General features: G+C 56.4%; 1 protein-coding gene across 1 annotated transcript in view; it reads left to right on the forward strand.

Moving 5' to 3' along the window:
- COL4A2 (collagen type IV alpha 2 chain) overlaps positions 1 to 23,586 on the forward strand; it is a 152,834-nt gene that overhangs the window by 30,512 nt on the left and 98,736 nt on the right. The window contains exon 4 of the mRNA XM_045977871.1: positions 14,102 to 14,182. Within this exon, the coding sequence (XP_045833827.1) occupies positions 14,102 to 14,182 (81 nt within the window). The remainder of the gene's footprint in view (positions 1 to 14,101; positions 14,183 to 23,586) is intronic.

The following is a 23,586-nucleotide window of genomic DNA, read 5'->3' on the forward strand; positions in this document are numbered from 1 at the left end:
GTCCCGCGAGCCCGTTCTGGAAGAAAGCAGAGCATGCCTGGGATCATGAGTCTGTTTTGAAGTCCAAAGAATTGTCAATGGGCAGAGAATATTTAAGAGTGTCAGGGTCCCGCTGCCCTTGACGGCGAGGCATGTCGAGGCAAACTCCAGCCTCCACTTCTCCAGGCCAGTGAGTGTGCACGCAACGCCCCCCCATCATCTTCAGGCCTGCCTCTTGCTGTGTTCTGCTGGGTGACCTCAGGGGCACCCCCCGCTGGGACTTCAAAGGGCCCATCCCTTCCTGAACCTGGAGACGTTTATGGGCGGCTATCAGGGAGAGCAGTGTTGTCTATTAAGGCCAAAGACTTGGGTGAGCCGGTGGGGGGAAGGGCTGCCCTCCGCATGGGGCCTGACGATGCTTAAGGGCGGGAGCCCAAGCTCCTGGCTGCCCTTCCCTCCCGAGGGCGGCGTGTCGGGCGGAAGGAAGCTCTGAGATGTGACAGCACTGGGAAGAAGCTCAGGTCTCTGCTTCACGTGTGTTTGTCGAGAGGGAAACCCTGGCGAGCTCCGCCTCTGACTCGGACCCAGACTTCATGATGCCTGCATCCCTCCGCCTCCACCCCTGCCCGAGGCTCTGCATCCGCGACTCCCTCCCACGTTTCCATCCACAGTCGGGGCGGGGACGGGGGGTGTCTGTCGAGGATCCGGTCCCTGGGGAGGTGGGCATGGGACAGACTCAGAGACGTCAGCACACGTGGGCAGCCCACCCTGGCATGGAGAAGGGCCTGGAAATGTGCTCGAAACCAGTGAGGCAAGTTCGTTCAAACAATGCAGACAAGCAATCGAAATTCAATCGAAAAACACAATAATTGGGGTAAGAATCAATTCCCACTTGTTCAGGCTCCTCTGTGCACGTCGCATGGCGGCTGTGTCGTGTTGTTCGCGTTCACCGTGCAGCCCGATGAGTGCAGTTCACTCTGGGCCCCGGTGCCTGCGCGTGGGAAGGCCACTGGCTCTGATGGAAGCAGCTCGGCAGCTCACCCTCCAAGCAGTGGGCCAGAGGGTTCGACGCGGGCCGGGGGGGGGACGGCGGCCTCGCCCGCCCGCCAGACCGCCGTGTCGGAGCGGACCCCTTCCTTCTCCGGAGGTGCGTGTCCGTTATCAGGCTGTCCTGGCTTCCAGGTCCGAACCCCTGCCATAGTCCTGACACTTCCTGGCCTTTGTTGGACCGTGGCACGAACTCTGTTTTGAAAGGACAGGAGCATAATAAAAGCGGATATGGAAGAAGGGCCAGATGACATCACCGAACGTCTTTGAGGCCGTCCACTCTTCTCGGTGTTTACGGTCTCAGCATGTTCACTGTTTGTAGTACGATAAGTGCACTTTTGGGACACTGGGGAATGACAAGCCTGTGGCTCAGACCGTATTCATGAACTTTTATCTAGGCTCGTAGCAACGGAAAGAGAATAGGAGGTCTTGGCTTGAGTCCCAAGTGACCTGGACTCAGGGGTTGACCTTGGGTACAACATTCAGCGGAGATGCTTAAATTATGCCGATGCCAGCTAGTCACTGGGTTAAAAAAAAAAAAAGAATTCCATTACTAAAGATGAATTGGCATACTGAAGTTTCCCTCTCAAAATCTTAACTCGGAAATCGGTAGTACGCAAAAGCATCGCCTTTCCAACGTTAACTCCATACACTCGTTATAGGGTAGCCTTCTAGGCGTGCTTGTGGAACAAAACCCACGAAACACTCAAACGTCTCCATGAACGGCAGCCTCCCTGTGCGGTGGAAACGCTGACGCTTGCTCGATCCCTGCACCCGAACCGTGAGTGAGGAGAGCTTGGCGTCTTTTCCTCTGGGGGAAAGAAAAGAAAGGTCGAGAGCAGGACTTCCAAACCCTTCCTGCCTCATGCCAGGCGCCGTGGCTCGGCTCATCCCACGGGTTCATCTCATTTCTTCCCGACAAGGACCCCGACAGGCAGGGACGGTGGATTCTACCCAGTTTGCAAATGAGGAGACCAGCGGACCTATGGGGTTGGGATGACTGCCAGGCCCGCAGGGCTGCGGCCAGCCCCGAGCCCAGGTCTGGCCCTCCCGACGGGGCACCATGGAGAGCAGCTCCAGGGGTGACACATCCCGGATAGAAGGCCTGACCGAAGGCCAGGAACGGGCTCGCAGCCCCCAGAGGCTCCAGAGGCAGAGTAAAAGGCTGGATAAATGATCTTCGTCCCCCAACGCGGGTATGACAGGACCGGCCCCTCATCCTAAATTGTGTGGGCTGATTCCGATGTTGCCTCTCTGTGGAGAGAAGCTCCAAGAGTTGGTCTGAACGCAGTCCCGGGGAAAGGACTATGTGGTCCGTCCGTACTGCAGCTGCTGTGGTGTGTGCACCCCGAGTGCGCGGCACAGAACCCGAGAATGAAAAGCCTGTGGCCAGCCAAGGGGCCACGAGAAGCGTGGGATGGGAAAGTCACGGTCGGAACAGCCGAGCGGAGAGATGTCCCCGGGGACCACCTGCACACAGATGACTGAGCGCTGCCCCCGGTCCCCAACCCGGACTCTGAGATGGGAGCTGGTTCACAGACCGTGTCCCGGTACAAGGAGAAAACTGCCAGCTCACGGCAGGGGACCCCTAAATCACTAAGGAGCAAAGAAGAACATAGAAACCTTCTAAAAGCTGCCCGGCGCAATGAAGTCGGCTGGGTGCGCGGGAGAAGGAGCCAAGCAGAAATGCAGAAATTCTGCGCCAGAAGCCAGCCGGCAGGTGCCTAAACTGATGTGGCTTCTGGTGCAGCCTCTCCGCCAGCCCCAGAGCCCCTGGGATTTGACTCTGCTGGTGTCGGGTTTGCAGAGGTGAGGCTCCTCGGGTCTGGACTCGAGCCTGCCCGGGCAGACTGCTGGTATTCCTCGCGCGCCAACACAAACCCATACCAGCCTTGCCCAGGCCAGTCCTCGCCAAACCCAAACAGAACTCTTATTGTGTCCTAAAAGAGCATTGCTAAGTCCGTCTCACTCACGTAGTTTCATCTTGGAACCCCCACCTCTCGCGCGCGGGCGGGTTTAGAGAAAGCTCTCCCCGAGCATCCTCTTCTGGAACGAACAGCTTCCAGAGAGACACAGCCACTCTGCTTCTGGAGAGCAATGTTAAAGATTCACTCCAGATTCCTGCGCCGGCACGAACAGCGTGCGTGCCGGGGCTCGTTCGTACCAGACAGTGCCAAGATCTGACACGCTGCGGGAATAAATAAAGCGGAGTTAGGCAGTGTGTGAGGTAACGCATAGCCCGAGCCTGGGGCCGTCTCCGACTCGAGAGCGGGGCGCGCAGAGTAACAGTTCGCACGTAACGAGGCCGTTTATTCGAAATAGAACATAGCAACTTCACCGCGCGTGCGCCGTACGGTGCGTGGAAGGCTCCCGATGGACTGTCCTCCCCAAGCCGGAGAACCGTATCCCTCGGGCTGTAAAGAAGACGGAGTGACGGAGCCTTCACCAAAAGGCGTCTTCAGCGTGGCCGATGTCGTCTGTGTTTGGGGAGGACGATGCCCGTGGCATGAGCAGCGAGTGAGAGAAGGCTGAAGCGCCGTCTGTTGGGCCGCCTGCACTTTCTGAAACTCGGCCCGGCTGCATCGCCACTCACCGGGAGAGCGACGTCGGTGTGGGTGAAGTTCCGTGAGCTCACACGCCGGCACGCAGGCAGGAGCATAGCCGGAGGCAGAGTGGATTACCAGTGAACAGGCGAGCTGTCGAAGAATTCCACTCTGGCCGGGAGGCCCAAGCCCGGTCCTCTCCCTGGGCTCCGTGGGCCGCACCCCTCCCCCGGAGCCCCTGCTGGTCCCTCCTCCCTGTCTCGGCCACGTGGCCCTTGTTCTGGCCACTGAGTGGCCTTACCCCTTCCCTCCATCCATTCCCTCACATCCTTCGCTGTGCTTTGAGACGAAGGACTACAGTTGTTGTAGTAATTCCTTACTTGCTGGGAATTTTGCACATCTGTTCAGCTGCACCGCTATTCTTACTGGGATTAGGGCTCCTTTAGGATTGCTCGGGTCACGAAGTCGGGCAGGTTTTGCATGGTCTGCCTCTCAGCACTCTTTTTTCCCCATAGATCTTGTTGGTTTGGTGTGCGATTTTGCAGAGGGTGAGGGTTTTCAGGAGTAGTCGTACGTGGTGTTCCAGCAGAAATGCCCGCACTTAGAGAATGAGCAGGGGCAAGACGTGAAATCAACACCCGTGTGACCGGGCCGTTCCCGAGGGTGAGCGGCTGTTGTGCTGGAGTGTTTGGGCGGGTCTCAGCTCCCTGGATGGGGACGGCAAGGCAGGAGAGAGAACATTCCAGGCTGAAGGCACAACTTATACAAAGGTATGTTCCGTGTGGAGGATGGGACCAGAGGTGTTCACGTTCGGCGCATTTAAAATCCTTAACATTCCACTCTTGGGAAAGTATTTGATTAAGCTCTCGGCTGGAGTTGAAATAGGAGACCTTGAAAGCCCAGGACCTGTGGACAGACAGGAACAGGACTGAGACTGGCAGGTGCCGGGAGAAGCAGCGGGGCGTGGGGACCAGGAGAGTGTAAACACAGAGTGTATTGTGCCTTGTGAACACAGCCTGCTGTGGGCTCCAGCTACGGGGCTATCACCAAAAGGACGCGATTGCCCCATCCAGGTGCTTGGCATAACTGTGTCCCCCCAAAATTTCATGTCGAAATTGTAAACCCAAAGGTGATGATACTTGGAGGCGGGTCTCTGGGAGACGGTTAGGTCACGAGAGCGCAGTCCCCATGACAGGGTTAGTACCCTCATTATGGGGCCCACAGAGGTCTCTGTCCCTCTACCTGCCACATGTGAGGACACGGCATGGAGATGCTGTTTGTACCGGGCGCCTGGGCAGCTCCATCGGTGGGGCGGCTGCCTTGGGCTCAGAGCGTGATCTCAGGGTCATGGGATTGAGTCCTGGGTCAGGCTCCCTGCTCAGCGGGGAGTCTGCTTCTCCCTCTGCTCTCGCTCGTGCTCCCCCCACAAAAAAATAAGTGAATAGATCTCAAAAAAGAAGAAAAAGAAGAAGCTCTCTATAAATCGGGCGCAGTGCTCCCCGCAGGCACTGGCGCCCTGATCCTGCATTTCCTGGTCCTGATCCTGGGGCCGATCTCTGCTGTCCACAGCCCCTGGGAGTCTCCGGTATCTCTTGGACGCAGCCAAACAGACTGAGCCCCCGGGCATTAGTGGTGACCGAAAGCGGGAATGGCAGCCGTCTGCATTGAGGATGGAGAGACGGAGGGCGTGGCGGGAGAGAGGCTTCCGGAGCTGGTCTACGACAGACCCGCCGAGGACGTCGGGTCAGCAGCAGGTGGCCCTGTGTGGGAGCCCCCAGCGTCCGATCTCATTCTACCTGCGCACGCTCAGGGCCAGCAGCTCCCGCTCCCGTGCACGTCCACTCTCACTCTGTGCTCCGCGGGGCAGCTCGATGTCACCAGGTCGAGAAGAGGGGCTCTGGCAGGGAGGAGCAGACCGCCTCCAGGGAGAGCCGCACCCAGCGAGGCACACCTCTCTTGGGCTTCCAGATGGGAGGACCTGCGTTTGGAGGAGGCGCCTCACGCGGCACCGTGCCTCCTCTTAGGGCGACACGTGGAGCCCCCCCGACAGCACACCCGCAACCCCACGGCCCCGGCGCACCTGCCCGCCTCCGACGACAGCGGCCGCCATGTCCCTGGGCCTTCCTTGTCCAGGTGACTCGAGATGAGACGCCTGACAGTTGCCACCCAGAACCTCATGGTGGCTCTCCAGAAGGGACACGGTGGGAGAGACGGGAGGGCTGCCTCTGGCTAGAGCCCGTGCCCCCTGTGCCCGCGTCCACGCCTGCACCAGCCCCGACGTGTGCCGGAGCGTGCGGGAGGCAGCCAGCTTCCTGGCCGGAGACTCGGCTCCTCACCCCGGTGGTGGGTGGGGGGAGCAGGTGGGAGACCAGGGCCCAGGCCCGGGGCAGGAGCTGCCACACCCACCTCTGCTGGCCCGCCAGGAAAGCCGCCCGTCCTCACCTGCAGGCAGGCCCACCCACGCTCTGAGATCATCCCCAGCCTCCAGCCCCCGGCTCGGTGTTTCTCTGGAAGCTCTGGCTCCTCCAGCCAGCAGCCCTGGCGGGGTTTTAGCCCTCCTTGCCGGGCTGGGGCCCCGCGCCAGCGAGCCCAGCCTGCACCCGGCGGCACCGACCCCGGGGGCCAGACGGCATGGAGGACTCCGTCGGGAGTGTCCTGGCACAACCCCCGCTGCAGACCGGGGGAAGGCGGGCCGCGTGCTCGTCTGACGCAGACCCGGCTGCCGTGAAGCTGCCCGGACCCTGCCCCGAGCTGCCTTCCTCCGCCCTCTGCTCGGCCTCCTCACCACCCACTCCCCGGACGCTCGGCGACCCGTCCTGGGGGCTCCTCGTCCCTGACTTGGGCACCTCGCTGGCCCGCTGGCCGGCCGCGTAGCCTCGTGTCGGCAGCGATGGTGACAGCACCCGGGGAGGCCCTGGCTTCGGCCTCCAGCCTCCCAGCCTCCTGCACTCCCGCGCCCGCCGGCGGCCCGCCCTGTCTTGCCGGGCTCCTGCGCTGGGGGCTTCCTAACCCGTCCTGCGGGTCAGCACCCTGCGCCCGGCATGGTCGCGCGGCTGTGGCCGGCCGTCCTGCCAACAGCGACTCTGCTGGGAACACGCCCCTGACCTCGCGCTCTCAGAGCAGCAAGAGAGGGTAGAGATGTTGGCCCACCGCTGCTCGTAAAATCGTAGAGGTATGCAAGGCTCGGGTCCCGTGGCTGGCTGCCGAGGGCCCTCCCGGTGACGTGTGCCGGGCAGGCGTGCCAGCAGGAGTGACGCCGTCCCGCAGGTATGCACCTGGCCGCAGGTATGAACACCGTCGCCGAGCTCAGCATCTGTCCTTTGAACTCGCGCTCGCAGCACGGTGCCCCCCGCCTCTCCCTCCGTTCCCCAAACTCCCGGCCCCGTGAGGACAGGCGGGGACTCGGGCGCGACCGCTGCAAAGCCCGTTGTCGTTGGTACGAGTGCGCTGGGGTTGTTCCCTCCAGAGGGGCCCACGTGTGTGCCGAGGGGTCATTTCACTGCCGGTACCTGGTGACGCTGTCAGGACCCTGCTCGAGGCTGTGTATCGTGGGCGCCTCGAAGTGCTTTCAGCAAGGGAAGCTGAGCTGGCAGCGTTTCCCACCCGGTTTATAGGGACGAGGGCTTTGTTCTGTGTGGAGTGGCCCTGGTCTGCGTTTCCTCTGCCATATGCTTTGTCTCGCTAATACCATGTTGGAATTATTTCCTTAATTTCTAAAGCTGCGTGTACGGAAATGGCTTATATTTCCTGTTTTGATAAACTAATAGAATTTTACTGGGAACTTTGTTCCCAAGTTGGCTTTCTTCTTTGTCGGCTTCTCTTTGGGACTAAAAGGATAATTCTAAAAAGTCAGGCTTGACTGGACTTGTGACAAAGACAAAGACTTGTATAGATTTTTTTACCTTAAATATGAAAGATGACTACTTTTTTGCAATAAGGGATGTCTGTCTTCTGTGTCTGTTAGAATGGGTTATTCAGTATCTCCCTGTGCAGGAAGCTGGGGCTGGATGCTGGGGCCAGTCCGATGGTAAAAGGTCTGTAAATTCCCTACAGAGACTTGCTCTTTTTGGCTGGAGGTCTATTGGCTTAGAAAGACTTTCTTGGACAAGAAGTTTCTTGGAACATGCAGAGGACAAAATATTCTTTGTTTTACGACAAATGAGTTTTGTTTCTTGCATTTTCATATAAATTTGGTTAATGCTCATTTCTTATGTGCGGTCCGAGAACAATGCCCAGCATTTTTTTTTTCTTTCATTTGTAAAGATTGTATCAACTGTAAACAGTCCTCATACCCACAGAAAGCCCGGCCGGGACCACAGAGTTGCTCCCTTAATGGATGTGGACGGTTCCCCCTGCTAACTCACAGGAAGAGCTTGTCCTAGAGTCTAAGTCTTTTGTGTGTTTCGTTTTCTGGCATGCAAGTTGTTATTTAAACCTATTTTTAAATGTCCTGAGTATGAGGACAAGTCTGCTGCTGGGAGAGGCGAGAAAGGCGGTTTTCTCCGTGTTTGGAAGGGGCCGGTCCTCAGACACCTACAGAGGAGTGTGGCCCAGGCGGCGGCCAAGAGCCTTTCCTCTCTGCCTGATACTACATGATACCCCCCGGAGGCAGCGGGAGCCTCACTCCCCTGGTGCCAGCGGATCGCGCACATACGAGGCGTGGCCAGCGGCGCAGGGGACCGGATGTTCCCTAATCTCCCAGCTGCTCCAGCCTGTGTCCCCTCGACTCGACGGGATTCCATTTATAGATGGCAGACCAGTCTCTGCCAGTGGCCCCGGGCAGGAAATTCTCCGCTTGAACCTGATAGATGCCTGTTCGGGGAGCTGGAAATGGCTTGTTTTAGAAGCTTCCACGACCTCTGTTCTCCCAGAGACAGAAGTCACCCAGGGATGTAGGTCACGCATGGAGGGTGGTTTGGGTGCATCCGGGATGAGCTGAATGTCCGTGCAAACACACGTGTTTTTATTTTTTTTTTTTTTAGGATTTTATTCATTTGACAGAGATCACAAGTAGGCAGAGAGGCAGGCAGAGAGAGAGGCAGGCAGAGAGAGGAAGGGAAGCAGGCTCCCCGCTGAGCAGAGAGCCCAATGCGGGGCTCGATCCCAGGACCCTGAGACCATGACCTGAGCCGAAGGCAGAGGCTTTAACCCACTGAGCCACCCAGGCGCCCCCACACGTGTTTTTATTAAATCGTCCCGAGTGTAACGATGCCAAGATTCACAGAAGGTGCTGAAGGAAAGAATTCCCATAGAAAAACTGACACCTCCCCCCCAAAATCTGTTGCTCAAAGGTTTCCACTTTGACCCTGGAAACAGTCTCTCTTGCATTCTGCTTGAGTAGAATAACCAGGGTTTCTAGAAAATATATCTATGCCTTGACGTTGCCAATTGGCTCTTAGACGATCGGGGTCATTCTTACCGCCGAGAATTTCTAATTAGTGCAGCAGCGCTGGCTGCCGATTCAGGGCAGACGAGAAGAGCCTAAAAGGGTGTTCAGAGTAAGGATAAGAGGACCGAAGTGTTTTTGAGCCCTCAGTGCCCAGAGCCTTCCCGCACGGGCCGCAGGGGGCACGGGGCTTCTGGGGGCCAGCGCTGTCCCCGGACAGCACGCCGGGTCCTCTCAAGGTGTGGAGGGCACAGGATCCGCGGGGAGTAGACTTTCTGCTCCGCCGAAGGAGGCGGCCTCCGGGAAGCCACAGCAACATGCGTGCGTGGAGAGCCTGTTCGAAAGCGTGTCCCGATGCAGGAAATCAAAGGCGGGGCCTGCATTCCTAAGTAGCGCCTGGCGACCCAGGCACGGCGTCCATGCACCATGCAGGGCGGGCCCAGGTCCCGGCAGGACAGCAGCGTTGCGAGCTGAGATGGAGCACCTCTCAGACGTGCATCTGTCCACCCCCTCCCCACAGTGCATCGGGGACTCTGTGTGCAGACACCGCCTGTTCAGACTCCCCGCTCGCTGTCTTCCCTGCGAGCTCTCCCCACGCCACCCCTCCCTTGCCAGCATGGCTTTGTTCTGGTTCATTGTTCCGCAAGAGGCACCCACTTCTCTCCCTGGTGCAGCTCAGAGGCATCCCTGCTCTGCCGTGCTTCTTGTGTTTCAGCCGTTTTCTGTCTTATTTTCCAAAACTTAGAATTCACACTTATTTTTCAGAACAATTCCTGTTGCGTCCATAACACTTGGTAAACCGTCCAGCGCTTAACAGCGATGGCAGAATTCCCGCCCTTGGCCCTGTGTCTGCACTGGCTCTCCCCGCCTCTGTACCCCACTCCCCAGCCTGGAGGGGGCTGCTGAGTCCGGGGGGGTGCTCCGGCCAAGGTAGCCCCCAGATAAGGGCCCCCACGGACCCCGGTGCAGTGTTCAGCAGTCGCCGAGGAATGAATGATTGTGCCCCCGAGTCAGACTCCTTCTGCAGCTGGGAAGCTGCGTCCATAGGTCGAAGCGGTTCCACATCTGGGTAGCAATGAGGCGACTCTCATTGAGCAAGGGGGACGGAAGGTGCCCCACGCCTGTCCTGGACCATAAAGCTACAATGGCTGAAATGAAGTCCGGCCGGAATTTGGGGGATCCGCACCGGAGGGGCATCCTGGGAGTCCTGTGAAGATTAGGTTCAAATTCACTCCAGTCCAAGTCACCCTCGATTCCCTGATGTTGGTGACTACCCAGAGGCCTGGCCTTCCTCGGCCTGGACACTGGCCGCTCTCCGTCCCCTGGGCGGGAGCCGTGAGGGCCTGCGGTCGGAAGGCAGGGAGGTCGGTCTCTGCGGGAGGCCAGTAAGGGATAACAGAGCACAGGACGGCCCGAGGGGGAGGCCCTGGCTACATCAGTCCCCTCCGGGGCCCAGCCCGACTCTTCCTCTCCTACCACGTCTCCTGCGCTTGCCGTAATTTGAAGCGTGTGGGCTTCGCTGCACGTTTGCTCAGTTTTCTTGTCAACCTGCGTACGCTCTGTTCCCGGCGCTACACCCACGGCCAGCACAGTGCTCGGCCCAGAGGAAACGTTCGGTGGAGAAGGAAGGAAGGAACGAAGGAGCGAATTTGCAAGGGGAGAGGGTGGGCTGTCATGTTTAGTAGAACTGGGGAGCCAGGAACCCTCCCATGGGCGCAGCTGAGGGACAGGCTTTCTCTGACCACTCCGAGCAGGGAAGCACACGGCACGGGCACGGGCTCCTCCGTCCTTTCAGAGCCTGGGAGGGAGCAGTTCCTGCGGGAGTGTGAGGACATAGGGCCACGTGTGTGTCGGGTTCTGGCGTGCTCAGAGCGGGGGTAAGGCCTTTCCACTTGGCACAGACCCTCACCGGCATCGGTCTCATTTGGCTGCGAGTCCTTCTCCGCCTGGGGATGAGGGACATCCAGCCGATCTCAGTCGGGTGGATGCCGCATGGGCTGTGACAGGGGACACCTTCCACACCTCCAGCTGGGTCTGGGGGAGCCCCCGGCCCTGGTGCTCAGCCGCGTGGCCTCCGTGGACATTGGGATGGTGAACGCAGTGACTGGTGCTGCTGCAGGGGGGCGTGGGGAGAGCAGGGGGCAGGGGGGTTGTTCTAGAGAACGGTACTGACGGGAATTCAGACTTGATGTGAGGAACTAGTGGAGAGTTCAGCCGTGCTCCTGAGGAGTCTTGGAGCTGCAGACAGACAGCAAGCCGTCCTAGACACGTGGACGCTAAAGGCCTAGACCCCGGCCAGCGTGTCGTCTTCGAGGAGGGTGCACAGGGGGAGGAAACCGGGCATCTTTACTAAGGAGTTGACCAGAAAGCTCGAGGTTCGTCTCTGGTTGTGTTCAGCAATAAAATCCAGGGGGGGCTAAGGGCTTGGGGCATGGGCAGCGGTTGGTGGAGGCTTTTAGTGTTCTGGGGAAGCAGACCAAGGACCCCACAGAGAAGATCACGTACCCCACATTCAAGGTCTTCAGGAGGGCATTCGTATCTTGAGAACGTTCCAGAGCTCACGTCCCATCAGGGGAATACCGAGGCTCAGGTCTGAGATTTGCTCAGTCTCTGTGAGACGTCTGGAACACATGCGCTGCCCGAGTAAAGTAAATACTTGTGTTCATCCTGGAGATCTGGCATTCCGGGTCGTGGGGCTTAGAGCTCTTGGAGCTGTCGGAATCCACAGGACTCTCTCTGTGGGCTGTGCGAGATGTCGGGTGCTGACGGGAAACACACACACGCGCTCACGTGCGCACAGCACACACACATCCCATCCCATCACACACACACACACACTCCACACTCCATCACACGCACAGACACCACAACACACACACACATGCATACACAAGGCTGGGATCTCCAGGATGGAAATTGGCTGTGGCCTAGAGAGGCAGGCCTGCCTCCCCTCCTGAGACTGGCCCCGAGCCCTGGCACTTGGTCGAGGAAGGGCCAAGGTTGGGATTTATCATCCCTGTGAGTCCCAGCTCCAAAAGCGAAACAGCACCGTTAGGTTTGAAGCGCGTTACGAAGAATTCATTTCTATAACTAAGTCCAGCGCATATCCTAAGCCTAGGACAGAAAGTCTGTTATATCGATTTAAAGTCATCTCAACCAGTGGTTTATATCCAGGGACTTGGCAAGTGCCTTTAAAATCAAAATTAAAAATAGCCTCCGAAACGCCAGATGGAGAATTTGAGTTTTTGCTTTTCCCTGTAGTCCTTAGGCTGAGGAGTCCCCCTGCCCTTTCCAGACAACTGGCAAATGAATTATCGTGTGAACCAGGGCCACCTGCCAAGCCCCCCGTTCGCATCCCAGTTGTACGTAATACAGAGTGTAAATGTGGCTGTCCATCCTGAGTCTCCCTTCAGCGCTCAGGGTAATCCGCAAAACTGAGGGCCTCGCGTGGGGCTGAATTTATAAAAACCAGTTATTCAGAACGGTGGGATTTTAAAATGTGCCCCACAATAGATAAACGTTGAAGCATGAAAAAATAGGGAAATATCAAGAAGCATATTGTGAGGGAAAGGACTGTAAATGTGTTTATTTTTACACTGTGGAACCCAGGCGGTCTCACACAAGGATAACCAAAAGATCGCCCAGGAAAGGGATGTATCGTCTCTACGGAAAGAACACGGAGTGATTGCGTGGTCTTGGGTAAACCGTGGCCAGAGTCCTTGTGTGCCCGTCCAAGGCTGCACGTGCAGGAAGGCGAGCGGGTGTCGCAGGGGGCAGCCGACGCCGCGACCGTGTGCACACGGACAGCAGAGCCATGCCAGGAGCGGGGACGAGTCTGGCTGATGCTTTAGCACGAAAACAGACAGAAAGCTGACCAGAGGGAGTCCCCAGGTGACCATCCCGCTTAGCCATTGAGACCTAACTTAGAAGAGAATGGAACAGATGTGGCGAAATGCACTTTTGTGTCGAGCTGGCGCAGTCTGTTACCTGGGAGTGCGGCTTGCGCGGGGAGATTGGCTCAGCGCGCCCCAGAAGCTCTAACCGTGGCCATCGTCCTTGAGTGTCAGTACCCGCCAGCTGGGCAGGGTCTGCCGGGCTGGCCGAGGGTGACGAGGGTGACGAGGCAGACAGGGGTTCTGTCGTGCAGACGGGGGAGGTGGGGCCGGTCAGGAAGGGGAGAGAAGAGGGTCCATCTGATCGCCCTCCCTGCTCTGTTTCGTGCTCTCGATGGTCTGAAAGGGAGATCTCCCGATCCAAAGTCCAAGTCCATCCTGTACCTGAAATACTGAGATCAAGGGCAAGCAAGCACTGCCCTGGAACCCGTTGGGATTGTCCAGGCAGAGAACTCCCTCCTTCAGCCCCTCGCTTCATTGAAGAGTCTGCCCAGGAAAGACTCAGGAAAGCCCCTTCCCTCCATCCCCACCTCCTTCCGCAAACCGCCGGGTCTCGCAGAGGGAAGGGAAGGGGTTGTCCTCTGCCGGCGCTACTGGGATGTCGAGAACCCCTGCGGCGGGGGTAAGGGTTTGTGAACATTCCGGCGTGTTTGCAAGGCCCTCCTCCCCCTGGGAAGCCCCTTTCCCTTTAGCTGCCCCGGCTCCGTGTTGTACGATGGGGACTCAGTCCTGCTCACGTGGAACCCCCCGCCTCGGGGCTGCCTCCCCCACAGCCCAGGAGCACGAAGGGCCACTTCCTGCCCCTGGAGCTGCTCCTCCACACTCAAGTACTTGACACAGAGTGTCCTCGTGGGCTCACCTCACACGGGATCCCTGGATCCGGGGAACGCTCCCCCCGACTCTCCAGGCCCAGGATGTAGCTTGCCATCCTGCATGGAGCAGACGCCTCTAAAGGGCGTTTTGGCCGTAGAAGGTGCGACACCTAGAGGGACCCTGACGTACACTCTGGACCCCGGGTGATGCTGCTCTGCTGGGGGACATTGGTAGTGGGGACGGCTGCATGGGGGGGGGGCTGGGGGGTGCACAGGGCCTCTCTGTACCCTTGGCTCCGGGCCCAAAGCTGCCCTAAAAATGAAAGCCTCCATGTGTCGAATGGAGAGCCGCCCGATTGGACGTGCTCGCAGCGGACGAGGCTCCGCGTGTCGGAGCAGACGGCGTTTGGGATAACACGTTCTTTGTGCTTCCTCTTGCAGGGCGTGAAGAAGTTTGACGTGCCGTGTGGAGGGAGAGACTGCAGCGGGGGCTGCCAGTGCTACCCCGAGAAGGGAGGACGGGTAAGTCACAGCGTCGCGGACACCAGACTCTTCCGTAGCCTTCCGTCCCAGACCCTGGTGCCTTCAGTCACCTGACAGTCAATCCACGCTTTCCTGAGAAATTCAACAGACTCGTTCTTCGGCTTCAGAACAAACAGTAGCATAGTGCGAAGTTTAGTCCGCGTATACAGGTTCCAAGTGGAGAATGGTAACTTTTTCCGCATCTCTTGTTCGTTTTTACAAATAGATACACATGTATGATGCAACTGTGTTTTCTACTGTGATTGTATACATAAACAAGTGTTCTGTAAAATATTATGTAAAGAAAGCATGGTTGGGTCTACCCCCCAGTGTAGACATCCTGACTGGAGGGCATGAGCCTCCTGCCATATAGAAAATCAGTCTCACTTTCAAAATTCTTCTGCTCGTCCCCCGAATGTCCTTTATGTAGCGAATTTGATCAGATAAGTGGGAGAGAAAGCTGGTCCCCATCACCTCCAGGACACCCGGCAGCACCTGATACTGGGTTTAATGTGTCCGAAGTGACATGCTTTCCTGTTGCCGGTGAAGCTGATGTTTGAGTCTTGGCATTACTGATTTTAAACAGATATTATTTGTGTTTCTCCGTTTAAGCCCATTTTCACATGGGGAGCAGTGTTTCGTTTCATGACACAGTCATTTGAGTCTTCGTGCCTTGGGATCACGCTTCCCTGGGGAACTCCTGCCCATCCAGGGTCCCGGGCTGGGTTGGGAGAGGCCATTGGGGGTGTTGTTTATGCCCCCTGCCACTGTCGCATCAGAAACTACAGCACCCCGTGGGGGTTCCAAGTGCGCCTCACCACCCCGAGTCCTGCGGCCAGTGTTTGTGGTCCCCGTTCCCTCTGCCCAAGAGGAGGACGCATCTCAGTGGAGCTTGGCCTCTGCACTGGGTGTGACGTCACACACCGTCTCCTACCTGAGTCCCCTCCAGAAGCCAAACAAGTCGACTTTGGGCCAAGGAACCCCTTTACAGATGGGTTGGTCATCTTCCCTCACATGGGACTGACTAACCATCCTTTCCAAGCCGAAGATCATGCCCGAGGAGGCTTCCGTCCCCATGTCCTGGGTCCTTCCAGAACCACAGTCCTGGGACAGCCGTTGGCTGTTGATGTCGTCTAGGTTCCCCTGCCTGGAATGGGGACGTTATGCTCTAAGAATTGCTAATTGAAGATTGTGCATCAGCATTTCTTAAGGGTTGGGTATTTTTTAAATATATGGAAGCCATTTGGTGAGATTTAATATCCTCCTGGGGTTCCCTTGGTATAGACTTTCCCAACGATGCTTCTGGAGCAGGGATGACAATGCCTCGCTGCGGGGCTCTCCCCTCCCCAAGCCCTGGACAGCCCGGCCTTGTATGGGAAAGAGGAAGACAAATTAGTGGTTTACGAATGTCTGTGGGACTCGCTGGGTGGGAAGGAAGTTGGCTCTAGAGAGCCCCCGCGTTCCTCTCCATGGGATCAGCCAAACAGAACCCAAACAGAGCACGAGGTTACTGGGTCTATTCTGTTTCACTTTTTCATGATTGTTTAATGCAGGACTGATCTATTAGCATTTCCCACGATGGTTTTATGCGAATTTTGTTCTTCTGTGAAGATGGTTCGGTCTGATTATTTTGTTTCAGTCAAGGATAACGAACGTACGGTGTTGTGTTAGTTTGGGGTCTGCAGATTTAACGATGCAGCAAGTGTGTGCATTTCCCCGTGCTCATCGAGAGAAGTGAGCCTTCAGTCCCCTTTGTCTGCCTCCTCCCTCCCCACCCCCTTCTCTGGCAACCAACAGTTTGTTCTCGGTACTTAAGAGTCTGGTTTTTGTTTATCTCTTCTCTTCTTTGTTTGTTCATTTTATTTCTTAGTTTCCACATATGAGTGAGATCATATGGTATCTGTCTTCCTGCAGCTGACTTATGGCCCCGAGCATTTTATTTTATTGTAATAGATGACGCCATCTACATAGTCCATTCTCTTACGATGCCAGGGGTCTTCTCTTTATTAGGAGGGAGACTTCTGAGGGTCCCTAGGTCTTCCTGATTCGGTAAGTTTGCCTTGAGCTCTGTTTCCCTTTGGCCATCACGAACACAGTAGCCTGAGACTGTTTCTCTTCCTTGCAGAGTAAAGCAGATCATGGCCACCTTGCGGTGAATTTGGTTAACACGAGAAATCCAGAGCCCCGTGTGGGTTTGACTTGCCTCTCCTTTTTCAGCCAGTAGTGATGACATGAAGCTGAGATGCGGCGGCTGGCTGACGGGTTGGTTCAGGGACAAAGGCGCACGCTGACCCCCTTGAGGGCCCTGCCTGTGGGATCCAGCAGGTGCAGTGTGCAGAAAGCAGGCCCCCCTCTATGCTTGCTTCTCTCCACACTGCCCAGCGTCCCAAGCTGCCCTGGGCCTTGCAGCCACAAGTCGGGGTGTCTTAGCAATCAGTCCCAGGGACCCGGGTGTGCTATACTGGGTGTCTGTCACCAAGATGGTAGAAATGCTGACGGCGAGTGGTAGGGAAAGGCCTCTGGAGGACGAGAAACGACACCGTGTATCCTCACGTTACCGGGATTATCTGCTGTTAGGACCCGTGCGTCTCCTTCATCCAAATGCTCATTAAGACACGGTATCCATCTCTGTTCCTCGAGCCCAGTCTCTGTACGTTAAACATCTGTTAATTAACAGATTTACCCAGATGTGTTCCTGTACACCGCACGGCTATTTCCGTCCTCACTCTTGGACTGATAATATTTTTTAAAAGTAAAGTAATGCATAAAAATAGCGGCTGGACAGATTCCGCCATCGGAGAGCTGAGTACAGCCCTCGTTCTTTCCCACAGCGTCCCCCAGGGGCCCTCGCTGTGGATTTTCCCCATGGAGCTTCTGGAGCGGGGAGGACAATGGCTCGGTGCGGGGCTCTCTGCTCCCTGAGCCCTGGGCAGCCCGGCCTTATAAGGACACGGGGTAGAGTTCACTCGCTTATCACCATGGTGACAGCCGACATCAGAAACTGTATGTTACTGAATAACTTTTTGGACTCAGAGCAGAAATCACAAATGCACTATGGATTCCGACTCCAAATGAATTCTCATGTCACTGCATGAGTCAGCCCCGTGTGAAGCGCCTTCTCCAGCCCTCTGTGGTGGCTGGTGGCTGGTGGGTGGCAGCCAGGGGAGGGCTGTCTCTCCCGGATGGAGCCATCCCGCCCATGGGTCAGCGGCTCCAGCAGCCAGACTGTGAAGGGCAGGGGCTGCGGCCCTGCTGGCTGTGCCGTCCAGAACTGCCGTCCAGAACTGCCGTCCAGAACTGGAAGGCACAGAGGACACTCTAGACCCCGTTCCCACGGGAGGGATGGAGGACACCAGCACAGGGCATGAGTGACCTACTCCAGATCTGTCCCGAGCAAGACTCAAGTTCTCAGACATTTCGGATGAGTTTGTCTTTCAGTGCTTGCCTTCCGCCTCCGCTATGACGGAGGTTCTCTGGGGTGGGGGCGAGAACACGGGCAAGATGAAAGGAGGTCTGGCCCTCTTTCCCCAAATTATGACTCCTGGTCGGTTCTGCAGCCTTCTCTTCTGTTGTTCAGCAAGTCAATGTAACTTTAAGAAATGAACGAATACAGGCCGCCGGGTGGCTCAGTCAGTTGGACGTCGGACTCTTGGTTCCAGCCAAGACCATGATCTCAGGGTCATGAGATCAAGTCCAGCGTCAGGCTCTGCAGTCAGTGGGGGGTCTGCTTGGGGTCCTCTCTGTCCCTCCCCCCATGTGCATGCACGCACTCTCTCTCTAAAATAAATAATTTTTTTTAAAAGAAAGAAATGAATTAATACTTGTTTGCCGTTAAAAGCTCTGCATTTAGAATAACCTATTGTGTATATATTGTGGTAATTAAAACTCATAAGTCCTAATCCGCCAATATTCCACAGGGTGACCGGCACAAAGGAAGTCAGCCTCCTAACTTCTCAGACTTTCCCACCAACAGTCCTACGATCGCCAGCACCAGACAGAGCAGTGTGGCCCCCTGACCTGTCTCTATCCATTTTACTCTTTCTTTCCTTATACATTTTATACTTTCCCTTCCTCCGTGGCGGTGGAAGGCCATTGGATGGACAGCGTCAGAGTTCACTTCTGTTACAGAACTTCTGGGGAGAGGAATGATGCTCCAGGTCACTCCAAGGTCAGTAGTGCAGAAAGCGTAAGGAGGGCAGGTGAGGCGTCTGGTTCAACAAACAGAGACATCTTTGTCTTTGCTCATTAACGTACCTGGAAGGTCAGGAAATTCTCAGGTTTTTCCAAGTGAAGTCAGTTTTTGATTCCTTATTTCCATCCCTTAGACAGGTTCACGTCCCCCAACCCTTTGGCTTCGACTGTCCACTTGGGACAGGCAGGTTATTCCAACTTTTTAATGCTTCAACGTTCCCAGGACACCTGGGCAGTCAGATGTTTTAGACATTGGTAAAAACCAGATACTGTTTAAGCCCAAATTGTGGGGGATTGTTGGGATGGTCAGGCTTTAGTGGGAGAGAGAGAACCCACAGCTTTGACTCTTTGCCAGCCCCCTCGTGAGTGTTTGGGCGTCTCCCGCATCACTCAGCGCTCAGCCAGCCACGCTCGCCGCCCCCTCCGTGAGCCTGACAGCACCCCGCCCCCCCCCACCGTGGGCCCCAGGATCAGAAACGAGCATCTCCGGGGCTCGGTAGTCACAGCCCCCGACAACCCGGGTGTAGCTGTTCTTTCGTGCAGCCAGGAGTTTCCCACAGTCTGTGGGTCCCTGGACTTGAGTCAAAGTATGAGTAAATAATTCTTAACCTCACAAGATTCCTTAAATTCAACAACGTAAATCAAACCAAGAGAAACCACAGAGACGCGTGAGAGGGGACGCAGGGAGAGTGGACAGAGGACTCCGGGAGGCAGGCGGAGGCAGGTGGGTGGGCACAGAAGGCTCACTGCGTTTGGCGCTTGGGGTCGGCTCAGAAGGGCAGCGGCCAAGAGACAAAGAAAGAAGCTGAGACCTGGCCCCCGGGAGCGGGGAGAGCAGCCCAGAGCCGGGAAGACGCACGCGGTCGGCAAGGTCTTCTCTCCACGGCGAGCGCAGTCTTGCTCATGAGCGAACCTTCTACCCTGTGTCGCCAACATAGCCTCAGCCTGCCGTGTGGTTAGCCAGGATTTCACAATAAAACGGAAATGGCCGCCTACAAATCTGAGAGCTGGGAAGGGCACCGCAGCGCCGCGGGGGTCCTCCGTTCGTGGTCCGCGCCTGCCGCAGGTTTCCATGGCAACGCGGCGGTGCCCTCCGTCATCTGAAGACCCTCGCCCGCGGTGGGTAGGAGATCGGGGCTGCCGTGGCAGACGCATTCTCGTGGAGCACTCGGAACCCTTCACAGAAGCCACGTCCAGTATTCCGTGCGCTGTCCCAGCCCAGAAAGGACAACAACTCGGAAAGAGCGGAGACATCACCTGCGTGCTGGGCTTATCTAACCGCTGCCCACACATCCTCTCACCCGCTCTCAGCATCCTGTGGTTGTTTTTAGTGTGCGCTGCGGACGGGCGCTGACTCGGGCTCATCCCGTCCCGCAGTGGCTGCCCAACTCACCTGCGTGGTCAGTCTCTGCAGGGAGGGTGGTATTCCAACAGGTGTAGACAGTGTCCACCTAACTTGCAGATCACACGTAGTGATGCACCTTTCAGGATTTCTGGTTATTTATGGGAGGGGGAGGGGCAGAGGGAGAAAGACAAGCAGACTGCGCTGAGCACAGCACCCGACGCAGGGCTCAGCCCTACGGCCCTGAGATCACGACCTGAGCTGCGACCGAGCCCTGGATGCTCAACCGACAGAGCCACCCTGTGCCTCAGTGACGTGCTTTTAAGGAAACCCCAGCTTCCTTTTAGCCGTGGAAGCTGCCAGGCCTGCGTGGCTCCAGGAGGCCTCGTGCACCATCTGCAAACCAGGTGCTTGTCTAAGAAAAGGGGGTGCACAAGTGAACAGGGGTGCCCCGAGAGCAGGGGCAAAGGGAGATGCTGGTGGGAGGCGAGGTCCAAGGGGAGGAGTCAGGGACAGTGAGGTTGTGTCCGAGTCCTAGGGAGGTGAGAAGCCGGTGGGGAGACGTCCTTGGAGAAGGCGTGTGACTTAGAACCCAAGTCACAGAGCTCTTCGCGTGCGGACCATGGTAAGGTTCCTGTCTTGGTGATCCTTCCGCTGGGGTCTAGCTCTGGTCGAAGAAAACGCCATGAAACTTACACACGGCCATAGCTGGCCTCGAGAGTTTGAAAACAAGTGTATCCGTGTGATGCACGGTGGTTACACACCCACCACCTGCGGGTTCCCGGCTCGCACCGGGAGTGTAGAAGTGAACAAAGCCGTCAGTATCCCTTTAGACCTTCCAACCCCCGCGCTCTCCGGAATTTACTGCGAAGACGGAAATGTCCTGTATCTTCGCTGCCCATCACGGCTGCTGGAGCTTTTGAAATGTGGGTAGCGAAACTTTTCATTTTACTTCATTTTCGTTAACGAAAATTCAGATTAAATAGCCCCCGTGGCTCCCATGTTGGAGGTCACAGGTGTAGCGAGTGTGGAGGTGGAGAGGAGGGGAGCCAAGGAGCTCATGGTGAGTCTCGGGGATGTTCCCGGTATCGAGTCCTCGGCAAAATGAAGCACAAGGTGAGTCAGGCTTTTGTGAAAGCAAGACCTGCCTTTGCAACCTGCTGCGCTTAGACTGTTACACAAAGGCTGTTACCTCAGAAATACAGAGACCCACGAGCAGGCACGTCCGAAGTGGTGTCTGCGCCGAATGTGGTTCATCGCAGCCTCCGTCTTACCTGCAGCCTCCCGGGGACATTGGCATTTCCAGTGCGAGCTCTGGTCAGGGCCTCCCCTTTGGGAAGGTCCTTGTCCCGTAGCTTTGGTGCAGGAGACCTTGGGTCCTCCAGCCCTCAGCTTTGGGACAGCAGGCTGGTCTCGCTCTCTTTCTAGCAAGATCAAGTAAGCATTTCCTTAAAGCGAGGCTTTCGGGATGCTATTGCAGAAATGCGTGAATGGCGCGGCCGGAGGAGAGAGGAGCCGCAGCAGGCGCCCCGGCCCGAGTCCACTCTCACCAGCCCGGTATGGTCACGATTTCATGTCAGAAGGACCATCACGACACGAGTCAGGATTTGGCAGAAAACGAGCCAGCTTGGAGCTCATCCAAATGGAAGGATGCATGGTTAAAATCCTAAAAAGACAAAATTATAATACCGCGTCACTGAATGGACTCAACATCGTTCTGGACAGAATCTGATGGTTGAAAGTCAAGGCTGAGAGAGAAAAATGTGTCTTCATTACCACTGAAATTGCCATGTTCCTTACTCCTGGGCCAGACTACCCTGGGCTGACTCCTACCAGTGAAACCAGAGTTAAGAGCGAGCAGCCGTGAAAGCCCCCGGTGAGAATTGCTCACAGCGGTGCGTCACCTGATGAGACCGGCGCTGGTGACGGCCAGCAGGAGCTCGACCAGCGAGGGAGCCAGCTGAGGACACGGTTCCGACAGGAGCGGTCGTGTTCACTGACCAGTCATGGAACACTGACACGTCGGCTGTCTTAGTATCTGAGTGCGGAGGGAGAATTTTAAATGTTTTCCTGGTGGATTCGTCCATCGCTGCCTCTTCTCATGAACACTACACACAAACACCCCCAAACAGGTGCTGTGGCGGCCGGCGCCTCGTTCCTTCATCGGGAAGAGATCTTCCCGTGCTCTTGACCCCATGTGGGGCTCGTGGCAGGTGGTTGCTTTGGCGCCTCAGACACCACCGATCTCTCTTGAAGGGTCTGTGACTCGGGGCGGGGTGGGGGAGGGGGGCACTATCTCTTTCTGAGAGAAATGTGCATCCGAGCATTCCCCTCGGAATTTACACCTAAACAGACGAAGCGTTGAGTAGACATGGTCAGAGCCCAGCAGAAGAGGGAGCCGCGTTGAGAGAAAACTTTTTTCTCCTTTTTTTTTTTTTTTTTGTACTTAGGCAGGTCTCTGTTCTCCCAAGCCCTTGACCATAAACTGTGATCAGATTTTGGGCTTGTGTGTGCAGAACACCAACCCCTTGGTGAAAGTCTGGTTTTTGCAGAAGCACAAAATTGGCCCTGCGAGCCTGGCCGGCGGGTCAGAGGAAATGGAGGAACCCCTACGAGCTCCCCGTGGATTCTGGGTGGCGGCCAGAGCCAGCAGAATTGTGCGGACGCAGACTGTGCACGCCAGCCTCAGCCCTGTGGGTGATGACCAGTGAGAAAGTGGGCTCTGGTCCAGAGTTGACAGTCAGAGGGAAATGGCCTTTCATGGCTTTAAGGAAAGTAGAACGTCGGTTCATGGCCAGGATAACGGTGACAGCGATGAGGTCGTGCCTTGATTGAAAACGGCTCCCAGGCTCCAGTGGGCTGCGGAGAATCTGGGGAAAGAGAAGTGAACATTTCTACCGTTCTCCAGACCGAACCAAAGCTCTACCTTTAGAAATCCTTCATTTTTCGTAGTGCCTGATGGAATGTTTCGACCAATATAGCATTAAAGCGTTTCCCCTTTTCTGTTACAGAAAGCACCAGTCTTCAAAGACTTTGTTTTGTTTTATTCATTTCCAGTTCATTCTTAGTGAACAATCGCAGGAGTTCTAAAAAGCCCAGAGCAAGGTTGTTACCAAATATGATCTGTTTTCTAAAGGCGACTCTGCAAGTAGAAACGTTGGCTCCGAGTCGATCTTCTCTCACGCGTGGGAGGAGAGTGTCTCCCACCGTTCGGCCCCCTGGGAATGAGCGTGAGGCCGCACCTGCCCACAGCGTTCTTGGGCCAGTGCTCCCCAGGCGGCCAGGCGGACAGGGGCCGGCGCACTTGGTCTGTGTCTACGTCCCCTTACCGCAGACTGCTTCCGTAGCAAAGAGCAAACCAGGAGAGCGTGTGGCAAAGTTCTGAAATTACTCTTTGTTTGATAGTAAAATAGCAACCAGAGGAAAATGGCAGAAATGACCAGACCAACCGCCTAGCACACATTTTCCGTGCCCAAAAGGGCCTTTTGAACCTGCACCTGGATGGGCACATCCCGGGAAGGTCACAGTTCTAGCAAGTGTGGAGGTGGAGGGAAGGAGGGAATCGGGATCCTCTCATCTCTGCTTTATGTTCTTCCTCCTCAAACCGACGGTCTCTCCCTTGTCCTTGATGGTCACAGACAGAGAGGCGGTGTACATCACTGGCAGTGGGGTGAGCATAAAATGAATTTGTTTCTAAACCCTTTGGGCATTTCAGAATTTCCTTAAGAAGCTGCCTGACCTGAGATCCCGAGCAGCCTGTGATCCTAAGCCCTCTGGCATCCCACCCGAACTAGTCCATTGTGGTGTAGACAACTAAATCATTCAAGTCGCCCGATGTCTGACTCATACGGGAAGTACAAAGCAGGCCTTT

The sequence above is a fragment of the Meles meles genome, chromosome 14, assembly GCF_922984935.1.
Source record: "Meles meles chromosome 14, mMelMel3.1 paternal haplotype, whole genome shotgun sequence".
In the NCBI taxonomy this organism is placed as follows: Eukaryota; Metazoa; Chordata; class Mammalia; order Carnivora; family Mustelidae; genus Meles; species Meles meles.